Here is a 13,462-nt window from a genome sequence, read left to right as displayed (position 1 = left end):
TTCGGTAAAGCAGGCCACTTCCGGTGCACGATTTACGAGCTGACTAATTTTTCAAATTACCCACTAAACAGTCTCACACTTAACCCCAAAATTAGCCAGTAACTCACGTCAGATAAGCTCACGGATTGCGTACGCTTGTGACATTTCCGGTACAGCACATCATGCAACGGCGTGCTAAAGTAGCAGGAAGGTTACAAACTGTGAATCAATCAATGTGAAAGACGACGATGCTGTGTGCTTGGGTGGATGGTATGTATTTTTTTTTGTTATTGCTTCTTTCTTGCTAAGCTGCTGTAGATTTATGTACAACTCTTGCTATTTACGAACCGAACATGGTTACCGGGTTCGGTGGATTTGGATTCCTGCCATTCGGTGTGTAAAACGTTTACGTTACGTCGTACGCTTGTACATTAGACGTGCCTCTGATTTCATTATTTCTGCACGGTCGAGTAAGTATCACGCCCGCTCCTATCGTCGGGACAGAACTTCAAAAAAGCCTCGAAGCAGGATGTTCGACCGTGCGTACTGCTCCATACCTTCCGTCCGCATCAACCTAAGGGTGGTAATTGATTTTCCTTGCTGGGGAGATTGCATACTTTTCTGCGCGATTTAAATTTATTAATCACAGTGTTGTGATTCCGGGGCCAAAAACGCCGTGGCAGAGCGCACTGCTAACGGTATGTGTGGCAGTGAGTTGAAGAAGCTGGGTAGAGGAGTTTAATCTTCGACATCAACGAGCCGAATACAAATCGATTAGTGTTGGGGAATGCTATGGAGTCGTGTACTTTTTTTTTCTTCTTCATCTCCTTGCCCACCAATGCTGTTGATATCGTTTGATAACCACATTCAAATTCCTCCACAACCATCAGCATTCGCCAGCCGGAAATGATCTCGTTATCTACTGTAGTTAACATTCTAATAAAATAAAAATGTTGAATGCTTTTCCACCAACGTTCCTTCAAACCCAAAACACTGCAGGAGATCTTTTCTACCGTATCTTAATACATTGTTGTTTCAGTTTGCTTCCATTGCTAGCCGGTCGGGGAGTACACGGACTACTAAATCCTTTCCTTGTTGCTCTCTTCACCCTGTGCTAGCTTTCTCTGCAGAGTTCTACCCTCTCCCCACACCTTCGGGCATATCGCTCATAGCATGAAGTAGCAAAAAGAGTTAAGCTTCCTATTTATGGTCAAGATTAAGACAGGATGTAAAGTCTTGAAATATTTCATGCGATGCATAAGTCTAGCACGAGGATCCTGTCGAAGCCGGAGCGAAGGTGGCAACTGAGGTGATCAATGGAAGCAGCCCATGACTCTTGGGGCAGCTTAAAGTGACTACCCTCTCTCTCTCTCTCTCTCGCTCTTGCGCTGTAGCTGAACATGCTGAAAATTGTTTTTTTGTCGGGTGGTTGGATGAAAGAAAACGATAATTTGTGTGGTGGATAAAATTATGGGCATTCTCGCAAAAGCTACCCTTTTCTTGTCGGTTTGTTTTCTTGTATGTGTGTGTGTGTTGCTCTTTTCCAGGTCAGTGTACAGTGACAAATCTGCAAATAAATGGTCGTGCTATTTTCCTGACGCTAGAACTTAGAGAGAAACCGTTTGGCCTGCATTCGATTCGATAACGAGAAATATCTCACACGCTTTTTTGGAAAGCTAGAACGTATGGAAAGGTAAATCACCAACGCAATTTTATGTTTACGAAGAAGAATTGAATTCGCACCGGGATTTGTAAAGTGTCCGACGGCTACCTTCAAAAAAAAAAAATTAACCTCACTTCCATGAGTGGATAAGGCAAATTGCTACACGGTGGCTTCGATTATGACACACCGATATCTCTAACAGAAAAATCTCCGTTACTACCGATAAACCTTTATAACATCTTCCTTGACTCTGCTTAGCATAAATTATTGCATGCTGCGATCATCTCCCTGTCCGATCACGGGCGAAACCAATCATCTCGCGGGGTCGCGCCCGTTCGCTGTCTAAACGAGATGCACTGACACCCTTTTTCCTTTTTTTTTTTTTTTTGGACAACATCTTCACATCAGACGAACTTCCAGGTGATGGCAACCTGAACCATCCCAACCAACCAGACACCTCTTTCGTTATATGGTTCGTAACTTTAGACAGAAAGTAATCCACCGAACCTGTGTTTCTCTTCCTTTCGGCTGAACGGATACAGTGGACTGCATGCGAAAGCATCAGCGATAACGATAACATATATTTCATATCGTTTTTATTACAACCATCATTACAAGTGCCGAGTGATTGGGTGTTGCAACGTTTCGGGGTGGCAAAAAAAAATACGTTGGTATATTTCTCAACGGGTACTACACGTCCACCTCCATACCGGGGCACGGAAAGCTGGACACACATACACACACGGCACAGATCACGAGGGTGGTCATGAAAAGAATGGTCCAGACATATCACACATTCTACCACCATCGTCTACTGTACGATATCGAGACACGACCAGGCAAACGAGAAAACAAAAATGGGTGGGCAAAATTGACTGAACGAAAGAAACGAGGTGATAAATTACACCAATTACTGGAATATCTTCAACATCAATAAATTCCATCCATTCCTGGGGGCCAATTTCGGGAACGATTCGGTTAGGGGCACGGCGAGGGTTGATACGATGCAGGAGAGGATGTGTTGTATGATGAACAGTTCGATTCGACGAAGATGTAGAGCTATACGGAGGGTGGTTTGCTCTGTGTTTGTTTTCTTTTATTTTGGGGTTTTCTTTTCCTATATCAATAGTTAAGACTGCTGCAACTCTGGTTGCATTTCAGAAGCACTTTTACATCTGATTCTATCTTTGTTATCTCAGTCCTGATTGCTTACATAAGACTTCAAATTCTTTAGGATATTACAGTAAAACGCCTGCATGTATGCAACATTCAATCATTTGTACACCATTAAGCCTGGAGTTTGCAAGAAACAGTCCAAATAGCAATCGAACAGGTCTAGTCATCTTCAATAAACATACACCCTTTTGCATGATAGGATCTCAGCTTTGCACAACCGATCATCAGCAAGGAAACTCATAAAGTTTTATTGCTCACATTGGTCCTGTTCCAATGTTAAGGTACCCGGTAAGTTCCTTTATGAGCTAGAGAGTGACCGTAACACACCGTACCAGAGAAAAACCCTCGCAAACATCCAATTGACTTCTATACACAAGAGAATATTTGTGCGAAAATTTTTGTTAGCACTCTATATATCGTTTCGCAAACAGGTACGCAATACACCGGTCGTCCCAAAAATCCATATCCCCTAGAGATATTGCAACTCCATTTGCTCAGTAACGAAGCGATTACTCTCAACGTGGCGTTAAACAAGAACCCACGTTGGTCAGGGAAGGTGCCCTGGCTAAGGTATGATATATCTGTATTAGAAACCAATAAACTGCTGATTTATGCTCCGAGGGGTGTTCTCGTTATTAGATGCCAGCGAACCATCTCAAACACACAGGCACTCACCGGACAGGGCAAGATGGAGGTTTGCGTAGCTCCGGTAGCCTATCGTTATGGCTCGTTAGGGAGTGGAATTCAAATGTGTATGCTCGTAGATTAACATAGAAAACAAATAAAAATAAACTTTATACATATATTGTTTTTGTTTTCTGCCGTTGCGATCCCTTTTGGGGCGAGCATTCGTGATATACGTCTATTCTTGATTGGAGGTCAGAGTGTCGCATCCATTTGCTACGAGTTAAAAACTTAATAGACCTTCGGCACGAACATACACCGGTTTGCCGGTTTTGCCGATAAATGTATTAGCTTTGGTTTTGTTCTTTATTATATTGCGCTCGGAATTTACAACACCTTCAATGTAAGCGGTTTTCTTGCTGAGGTCTTCTGGACATGGTCATCTGAGGTATTTTATGGTACGAGTATGGGAACCAGATGTGTACAGCTATTTGTGAAGGAGAGAGAGAGAGAAGAAAAAACTTGATCTCCCATCCATCCATGATGGACATTCAATAAATCCATTTTTATAGAACCCAACTACCATTAGAAGATAATAATGAAGTCCTCCTCATTCGAGCAATATTGTTCAGAATGCTATAGCGGGCGACAACGCTACGAATTAAATTGTTAATAGCACACATATTGCTTTATTTCCATTTCAGCTTGTGACTGTCACCCGATTGGATCGTCTGGTAAAACCTGCAACCACACAACTGGCCAGTGTCCGTGCAAAGATGGCGTTACGGGGCTAACCTGTAACCGGTGTGCCAGAGGTTACCAGCAGAGTCGTTCACACATCGCACCGTGTATCAGTAAGATTCAGCATGAAGCGTCTTTTAAGGCATTGCCTAGATCACTTGCTGTATTCTTACCTCTTCTTCCAGAAATCCCGAGGGTCATAAACATGGTACATTCGCAAAATACAGCACCGGAAGAGAATCACCAGTACGCCGTCAGCAGTGGAAATCATGAGCCGGAAGCACCCTCCTACCGGATGCATGCCGGACGGGGTAAGTAAGTGCCGCTTTTTCATCACTCTTCATCTAACCTGTCCCCGATCCCGTGCGTGTCCCCTTCATCGTGCCTAGCAATGTCTTAGTCTTCCCACGTGATCTGGTCTCTCTAGAGACATCTGTTAGTTTTGCTCAATCTTTGAAGTACCTAGAGCTGACTACTGCTTTTAACATATCTCCAGAAGCTTGTTATGATCAATCTGTACAAGGGCCGGTAATTGGTACCCAGCGAGCAATATTCGATAACAGAATTATTCATCAAAACGTAACAACCATGTCAAAGCAAACGGGTATACAGGAATGCCTAAAAGATTCCCAGATCTCCGTTAACGGTAGCGGTCCGTTGGCAGCATGCCAGTAGCCAAACACACCCGTATGATTAATGTCCAAACAAATACCGATCACGAGCTGATCGCCAAGCGTGTGGAATATCCCGGAACATGGGAATACACCTCCAGAAGTAGGAGAAGCAACGAAATACAGAGATATCTTCAGCCTCCGGTCACTTTAATGAGCGCAATCAATCTTCACCGACATATCTCAATAGCGTGTGGTCTATTAATCAATGAGCACGCGAAAGTATGCCCCTTTCCGGGGATCCAGGTTCATCGGATAGTTAGGTGTGAGATGCACGGTGCTGTCCAATGCCCTGGACGGGGTGGATAGTCACTATTGACTTATGAGACATGCCGAACGCTGGAGGACACAATTCTGCTCCGTAGGTTGCCACTGATAAAGCTAATAGCAGCAATCAGGATGATTGGAGACGCACACCCATACCACGTGCACTGGACATAAGCGGATCGGAAAACATATGTCCACCAGATCATCAGATTGACGCGAAATGTTTACTCATACCCTGCTGTTCGTTCTTCCACCTACAACCAAGATGCTATAACGGTGGTGTCTATATACACTCTGTTTAGGTGTACTTATCTGTGCTAATCTTCATAAAATTTTACAGACTTTAATAATATAATTCACTCCGACAGTTACTACTCATAAACGTCTCTCGATCCACAACACCACATACCGGCATATCGAATATGACAATCTTCTAAACGATCCCAAAAACTACTCCACTCCATCGCCCATACTGTCAACTTCTTCGACGCGCGGTCACCTGTTTTGTTTTTCGCAGCTAATTTAAACGGGATGAACTCCCCGATCGCACCAGAGATGAAGAAGCGTATGTTTAATTTATCGCTTCCGAAGCGTAAAGCGTAAGTGAAAAGTGAACTGAGTGGAATACGAAATAACAAAAAAAAATCACAACTACACGAAGTACCCCTACCAAACCAAAGGGAGAAAGAGAAGAAAAAAAAGAAAACACGTGTTACACTCGCTTCGATACTGTGAAAGATCACACTTCAAATAACGCCTCCCGTGTAGGGATGGCGAAGCGTAACGCATTTGCCAGGAATATGGTGGTGCGGCACGCAGGCTAGCCGAGGAGGACGCAATTTGTTCAACAACTCAACGCTTAATTATGTATCGGCTTCTTGAGCGGATGTGTAACTCCGCTCTAGCCTCTAGCGGCCGGGAATGATAAATATGGTAATGGGTGAAGTGTGTGTTGCTTTTCTTTTTTTTTAATGCATAATTTCTTCTCATTTCGATCTTTGATTGCCTCGACGATGGTGAGCTAGTTTTCGTTACATGCGTTTTTTTATGTGTTTTAGCTGCTTTTAACTGATTTTATCTAGTTTTGATGAGTTGTTTTATCGTTTTATATGTTTTTTTGTATCCTAATTATTAATTGTTTTACCTTTATCATACTTTCTTTTCATTTTATTATTTTATATTTCTATTTTACAGTTTTTGTTTTATGTTTTCTATATTGATCCAATTAGTTATTTATTTTAATACAAGTTTTATAAATTTTATTGTCATTTTTCCAATTTTTTGTATTAATTTTTCACTTATCTGTATTAAAATACCACTTAGAATGTATCTCAGCAATATACATCTGTTTTAGTGGCTCATCAGCACCAAGTGCTCCTGTCATGCAGTTCACCTAGCAAATGGTTCACACTTGAGGCAATTGCGCCATGCATTTGCAGCAGCTGCGTCAAGGCCACTCCGTAATGTGCAGGGCGCGGAAAACGAATCAAGACATGGCTAGCTCCAACTTCCGTCGTACATTTTGAGTGCGCGAGCGTTCCGAACGTATGCGTTCCGCGCGTACCGAAGAAGGAAGGAGAGCAGTCGAAGAATGAAAACAAAAAAGAAAAAAACATAATATATATAAAAAAACCCCATCAGCTGCAGCGTAGACCACCAGCTATTTATCATACGTTCATTAATTTATCACATCACCATTACGGGCGAAGTAATTTCGCATATTATGAAGATTTATCATAATCGTGCAGCGGCCAAACCGAGCGAACCGCATGTGTCGATCTAGTGGCGGTATAAAGGACGCTGCAGTTCGCGGGGTTTGGATCGTCGCTAGCCCACTGTCGACGACCGATTACTCGCACCGTTTGCGCAGGCCAAGATGATCTTACCCTTCCACCCCGGTTTCGTACCACCTTCTTCTTTCCGCACCAAGTGCTGCAAAAGAGTGCCGCAGTGCACTGTTTTGATTTAATAATGTTGTGCTGAGCACACGAACCCAAGGAACTGCGCCTTCTTGGTGAACATCTTGGCGCTGACTTGTGGCGTAGAGTGAAGGAGAGAGAGAGAGAGGGTGGAAAAGGTGGGGAAGAGCTCATGCAAGTTGCAGCTTCGCCGGTCGGCCGGGTACCGTGTCGTCACCTTCACTTTATACCGCTGCAAAAACGCTGCGGTTAATGAATGAAACATGTTGCGTATTGATTTAGGGCGTCCAAACCACCCGAAAGCGCATCCCATTCGATGCGTTCGCACCCGCTTACGCCGTGCATGGTGCATGGTTTTAATTAAAAAAGTGCATCGCGAGTGCGAGAGAAATTAAAGTTAGCCAGTTTTGCTTTTGCTGCGTTCTGCGTCGAGACAGATAAATCCAATGCTCCCGTCCCGGATAGCTGATGCCTGGGGAGGGCACCTCGCTGCGTACTGGCTTAAACTAAAATCTATTAGCAACAGTTAGTCACTTAATGGGTTTTTTTTTGTACGGCTATTTGTGTTGAAAAATAAAATTTCAAAAAAAAAATTCAAAGGGGTAGAAAAAATGGATTGCTCACGCTGTAAAGAAACTTTACGCCTGAATGTATGCAATATCGAAACAATTACAGTAGAACGTCGATTATCCGGGGTGCCCAGGGACCGGATTGATGCCGGTTAATCGATTTCCACGGATATTAGTCCCTTAAATGTCACTTAAATGTCAGTCCCTTAAATACTTATACTTTTATATAATTTTATAGTGGAGCGCCGGTTATCCGTGCTCATCGGTACACAGCCCTTACCGGATAAGCGAATATCACGGATAATAGGCACAACTCTTCTTATTGATAAATATTAGTGTTTAGTGTTAAATGGGTGGACTTTTTTATATATAAAGCTAGATGTTAATTTTCTTATTTACACTTTGCAAAGTAATTTTTTTCATTTACTCAAATTTGAGCAAATTATATCATTCCCTATTGAAGCTTTTATTTTTTGCCATCATCGGTTTTGCATTTTAAATGTCAGTTCGCCTTCGGAACAGTCAGTTCCGAGCTGCACGGATAATGGGACAGCCGGATAAAAGGTACCCGGATAATCGGCGCTCCACTGTATCTAGATAAAGCGTATATAGTATCTATATACTATACTATGGTGATCCTTTTGAAGCTAAAAATAATTCTGGATCAAGGAAATTATTATAAAATAACAATAAACGTAAAATTAAACTTAAAATAAAATTATTTCAAATATAGTAGAACGTCGATTATACGGAGTGCGCGGGACCGGACTGATGCCGGTTAATCGATTTCCACGGATAATAGTCCCTTAAATATCAAGGTCGATTATATATCAAGATAAAGCGTATATAAAATCTATATATTATACTATGGTAGACGTTTGGATGCCAAAAATGATTCTGGATCAAGTAAATTATTATCAAATATCAATTAAAATTTAGAACGTAAAATAAAATCAATTCAAATATATCGTTTGGTGACGTTTTTAATAATTTTAACCAAACTGACTTCAGTATAAATGTTCACCACGGTTCAACAGCTGTCAATTTTCGGCGCACGGTTAATCCGCTCGCCGGTTAATCCGCCCCCGGATAATCGAGGTTCTACTGTATTTCTTTTTACCGGACCATAGTACATATTTTCAAGACTATCTTATTGGAATAGGTTTTGTTTTATCATTCCAGAGTTATTAGGTATTCTTATAAAAAAAATTTTTTCCTCTTTCCGCCTTATTTAAGTTTAGGGTCCTCTTTCTGGACAATATCAAATTGAATCAAAATCTGTGTATGCAAGTTAATATCTGTTAGCATATCTACTCACCATTCCCAAAAACGTACAGCAAATTGTAATTTAAACAATCCTTACCATATTAGTGCAGATTTATTTACTTTACGTCTAAATCTCTCCATTCCCCTCGAGAGTTGCAAACATTCCGGCAAAATGGGCAAAGAGAATTCTATACAACAGCAAGGAAGAAAAAATACCTTAACAGTAAAATAATACCCAGCCGGTACAGTCGGCAGCATGGTAGTTATTGTTTTGGGAAAAAAGTAATTAGTTTAACACACAGCGGCGGCGAACGAATGCAAATGTGTTTTGGATGTCTGTCTGGATGTGAAAATAACGAAATAACAACCAAAACCGTATTGGCATGAATCACTGAGCCGAGAATAGAGGCATTATGGTCGTCGTCGGTAACGTCATTTGCACGATTTTGCTCGCCTCATCCACTAGTCTGCTTACCAGTGCCAGGGACTAGCGTAGTACACCAGTATTCGGCGAACGTTTTTGTTTTCAACATTTTCCACCAAACATTCCAACTGGCTGAAACGTTAATCCCGGGCTCCAGCCCCTGTTCCCGATGCGTACAAAGGATGCTTGGGAAGGCAAAAAAAAAATAAAGGCTATACTGCTTTTTGTGCAGCACAAAACGGTTGTCTTTACCCCTCGAATTGCAAGGTTTTTTTTTTGCATGCACTTTACCATTCCAGTCACACAGTCCCGAACGGTTCCGTGTACATGCTTAACCACAGACAATCGAAATAATTACATTTTAATCCACCCGATGCACTGTACCCGGGTCTGGTGGTCTGCATGGTTTCCTTTGGCGCTACAGGTTGGGTCGAATAAATTGGACCGAAAAGTGTACGTACAGCATCACGTGTATGGGACCGTGCCCGAATGCATAAAGAACACACTGTGTGATATTTTCAATTTCCCCCCACTTGCACCAGCGGGAAAACAGGGTCAAGATTGTAAATCTTGCTTGGTGTTAATATTGGTTGATTCTTGTGAAACTATGCGAAACTCACATATTGTAAATGGGAAATAATTTTCCTCTAACCTCAAACCTACAGGCAGGTTAGAAGAATTGAGAAGAAATTCTTTCTCATATTGAAGAGTAAGTGATAAATACAAATATTTCAAAAAATTTCACAGTAGAAAGCTAGGGATGCTGGAATTATTGAGGAAATCTTGAGTGTTTCCTTAGAAAAAAAGTTCTAATTAAATTAAAGAAGTATTTCTGTGTCTTCTTGGCTATACGTCATCCATCGTCATGGCGGCCATTTTTTTTCTAACTAGATTTTTTTTTACGACGTAGTCGGATAGTGAGTCCTTGCTACGGGGTGGAATAGTTATTGGGGGGAAGGGAGGAGGAGGATCAAAACTGCTGACCGGAAATGGGGTATTTTAGGTTAGAATATGGAGGTTATCGGGTTAGAAGAATTGAGAAAAAATTCTTTCTGATATTGAAGACTGTGTGATAAATAAATATAATTCAAACAATTCTACAATGGAGACCTAGGGATGCTGGAATTATTGAGGAAATCTTGAGTGTTTTCGTAGAAAAAATATTAGAATAAAATTAAAGAAGTCCTTCTGTCTCTTCTTGGCTATACGTCATCCATCGTCATGGCGGCCATTTTTTTCTAACTTTTTTTTTTACAACGTAGGCGGATAGTCCTTGTTACGGGGCAGTGGCGTATCAAGGATTCCTTGGAGGTCCTAGGCGGAATAGTTATTGGGGAGGAGGGGAGGAAGGTGAACAAAACAGCTGACCGGAAGGGGGGTAATTTACTTCAGCTTTGAGGGATTTTTTTTTATTTTTGAACCTTACACAAAATACACGACATATTGCATTGCTCCCTCATGGGAAACTCACGACTGCCAGAAATTGTCCAATCAATTGCTTCCAATAAAAATATGAAATTTCCAATTGAATGTGAGTAACTTACCTAGTTTGATAGTTTGATAGCTTTTTGGCACCAAAAAAAAACTAACACTCGCATTTTTTTCCTAATACAAATAATAATACAAAACACTTGCCTGACATTTCCACATTTTTCACTAAATTATTTCACACAAAAAAGCAATAGTTTCATCAAAAAATGGATATAACTTTTTTTCACCAAAAACTAACCCACACTTGCTCTTTTTTCTAGGCACAAAGGCACATATACACTTCAATGCGCTTAACCACATTTCATACAAAACGCTCGCCTAAAATGGCCACCTCATTATTTGATTTTAAGCAATAAGCTAAAGGCTCATTGAGAAAAGGAGTTTTTTATTAAAAACCAACTAACACTTGCCTATTTCCTGTGCACAAAGACACATATACACTTTAAAGATGATTTGACACATTTAATACAAAAAACACTTGCCTTAAAATGCCACTAAAATGGCCACATTTTTCACTGCACGATTTTAAGTAATAAGCAAAAGGCTTATCATGAAATGGGTATAACTTTTTTCACTAAAAACCAACTAATATTTTCATTTTTTTTTATTTTTCACAACGACACATAGACACTTCACAATTTAAACACCAGAATCGCCTAAAACGGCCACATTTTAAAATACACTAATTTACGCAGTAAGCAATATGCTCATTGAGTTTTAAAAATTTACACAATATACACTTTTTTCCACCAAAAATAACACTTACATTTTTTACAAAAACAAATAAAAACAACAAACGTTTGCATTTTATTTTTTGCACATATGACGAGAGCCGCTCTCGACAACACGTACTGAAAGTTTTTTTAATTAATACCAATTTTTATTACAAATCATACTTCAATGAGTCATTATATCGTCCTAATAAAAATTTAAAAAAAATTAACAAGCCGAAGCTGGCACGGAGAATACGAAAAAAACCACCAAACGTTTATGTCAACCTCATTGCTAACATTCACTGCACAACACAGATGCAAATAATTGTACAAGCTTAGTACACGCATAGTAACACGCACTGACGCACTGTTCATCTCCTTTCTCTCGCACACGTACGCTCCGGCGTTAGCGTACAGCAAACTGCGCTGACATAATGATAACGTTAATGTTGTAGTGAGGACGCCAGCATCTCCATTGCCGGCGTCGGTAAGCGCAGGATGAAGCAAATCTTTTTATCACTTAACCACGATACAATTTGATCCGAAAAAATGTTAATAAAGAGGCAAAATCACTACCTTGATACACTTTCTTTAATAGTTTGTTTGATTAATCGTTTTTGAATTTGCTTTTTTGGGTTATTTTACGCTTACGCAGTCGTATTGCTCTTTCACTTACACTTACACTCTACACGGTGAACACACGCTGCCACAAACCCAAAGCCGACGCACGCACCAATTTGAACACGTGTAAAATAATTCACTTTTTAAGATCATTTCAACACGCGAATTGTTGTACAAAACATTCTTTTGAATGAAATAAGATCCTCGATCCTCTTTTTAGCATCCAAAAAGACAAAAAACTCTTGTAAAATGTTCTTCCTTTTCTGTCCCGAACCGCGTGCTTTTTCGCAGTACTTAAGCGTAGTGGTGTCCGATCGATACTGATCCCAATTGCTCCTTATCTCGTGATCATCTCATCGGCGTCGTTATCATGCCACACCTACACAACGATAATTGCCGAAGCGGTCGCCTGATCATATCTTTCGCATTTCACTCTTTCACGCACACTTCTCTCTCTCCTCACTGACAGTTCAATTAATAAAGCCGCGTACAAAAAAAACTCTTTGCTCCTATGCATCAAATCCGTTCTTAAATTATTTAATAAAATAACACATTATTTTTGTGATAAGTAAAAAAACGTTTTAAAAGGGATTTGTTCAACACTTAAATGTATGTACACATTACTTGTTTAACAAACTTTTTTTTGAATGTTTTTTTTCTTAAACAAAATATGTAAATAAAATAATAATAAAATTTTCATAGTATTATTTTTTTCATATGTATAAATATATACGGTAAATATTTTATTTATAAAAAAGGAACATTTTTTCAGGTTCGATCATGTGGCAATGAATTAGTTAGAAAACGGGGACCTCTTATCACCGTTTTGGGGGGTGTGCGGTGGCTAGAAGAAAGGTTTTCTTCAGCTTAAAACATTCATACACATTTCCGTTCGTTGAGGACCCCCTGACCGGCGGGTTCCTAGGCGACCAGCTACTCTGCCTTACCCGTAAGATCCGCCACTGATACGGGAATGTCAATCTAGGATGCGTTCTGTTACATATCTTTTTTTCTTGAGGACATCAAATATTATCTCTCTCTCTTGTTGGCTTCTAAGGACGGCTTCTAAAGTCACGCCGGCCATTTTTGGTTTACTTAGACTTATTTTTCCCGCATAGCTTGATAGTCCTTGCTACGGGGGAACGGTCCAGATGGGATTTGATCCCTGGTCGTGCTGAGAAGAACGACGCCGTTTATCACATACTCCACCAGGCCGTCCCCAGTCTTATCCTATATATCTCAATCTGATCTATATCAATCATTTTCAGTAGTAATCCAAGATATGCTACTGGAAATACTTAACTTTTCCGACTGTTCTAATCGCTCTTCATTCCTGTA

The 13,462-nt window shown here is 40.5% G+C and overlaps 1 protein-coding gene across 2 annotated transcripts in view; it reads left to right on the top strand.

Annotated features, from left to right (window-relative positions):
* The window catches only part of LOC125766591 (netrin-A-like), a 61,851-nt gene that overhangs the window by 42,589 nt on the left and 5,800 nt on the right, over window positions 1-13,462 (top strand). The window contains exons 3-4 of one of the 2 annotated variants that reach the window (XM_049432759.1): window positions 4,147-4,296; window positions 4,369-4,494. In XM_049432759.1, coding sequence (XP_049288716.1) covers window positions 4,147-4,296; window positions 4,369-4,494 — 276 coding nt within the window. Of the gene's footprint in view, window positions 1-4,146; window positions 4,297-4,368; window positions 4,499-13,462 lie in introns of both variants that reach the window. The other variant, XM_049432769.1, reaches the window with a different exon arrangement.

This window comes from Anopheles funestus, chromosome X (genome assembly GCF_943734845.2).
Source record: "Anopheles funestus chromosome X, idAnoFuneDA-416_04, whole genome shotgun sequence".
NCBI lineage: Eukaryota > Metazoa > Arthropoda > Insecta > Diptera > Culicidae > Anopheles > Anopheles funestus.
Note: the sequence above shows the minus strand (reverse complement) of the source record. Positions and strands in the feature narration are given on the sequence as shown.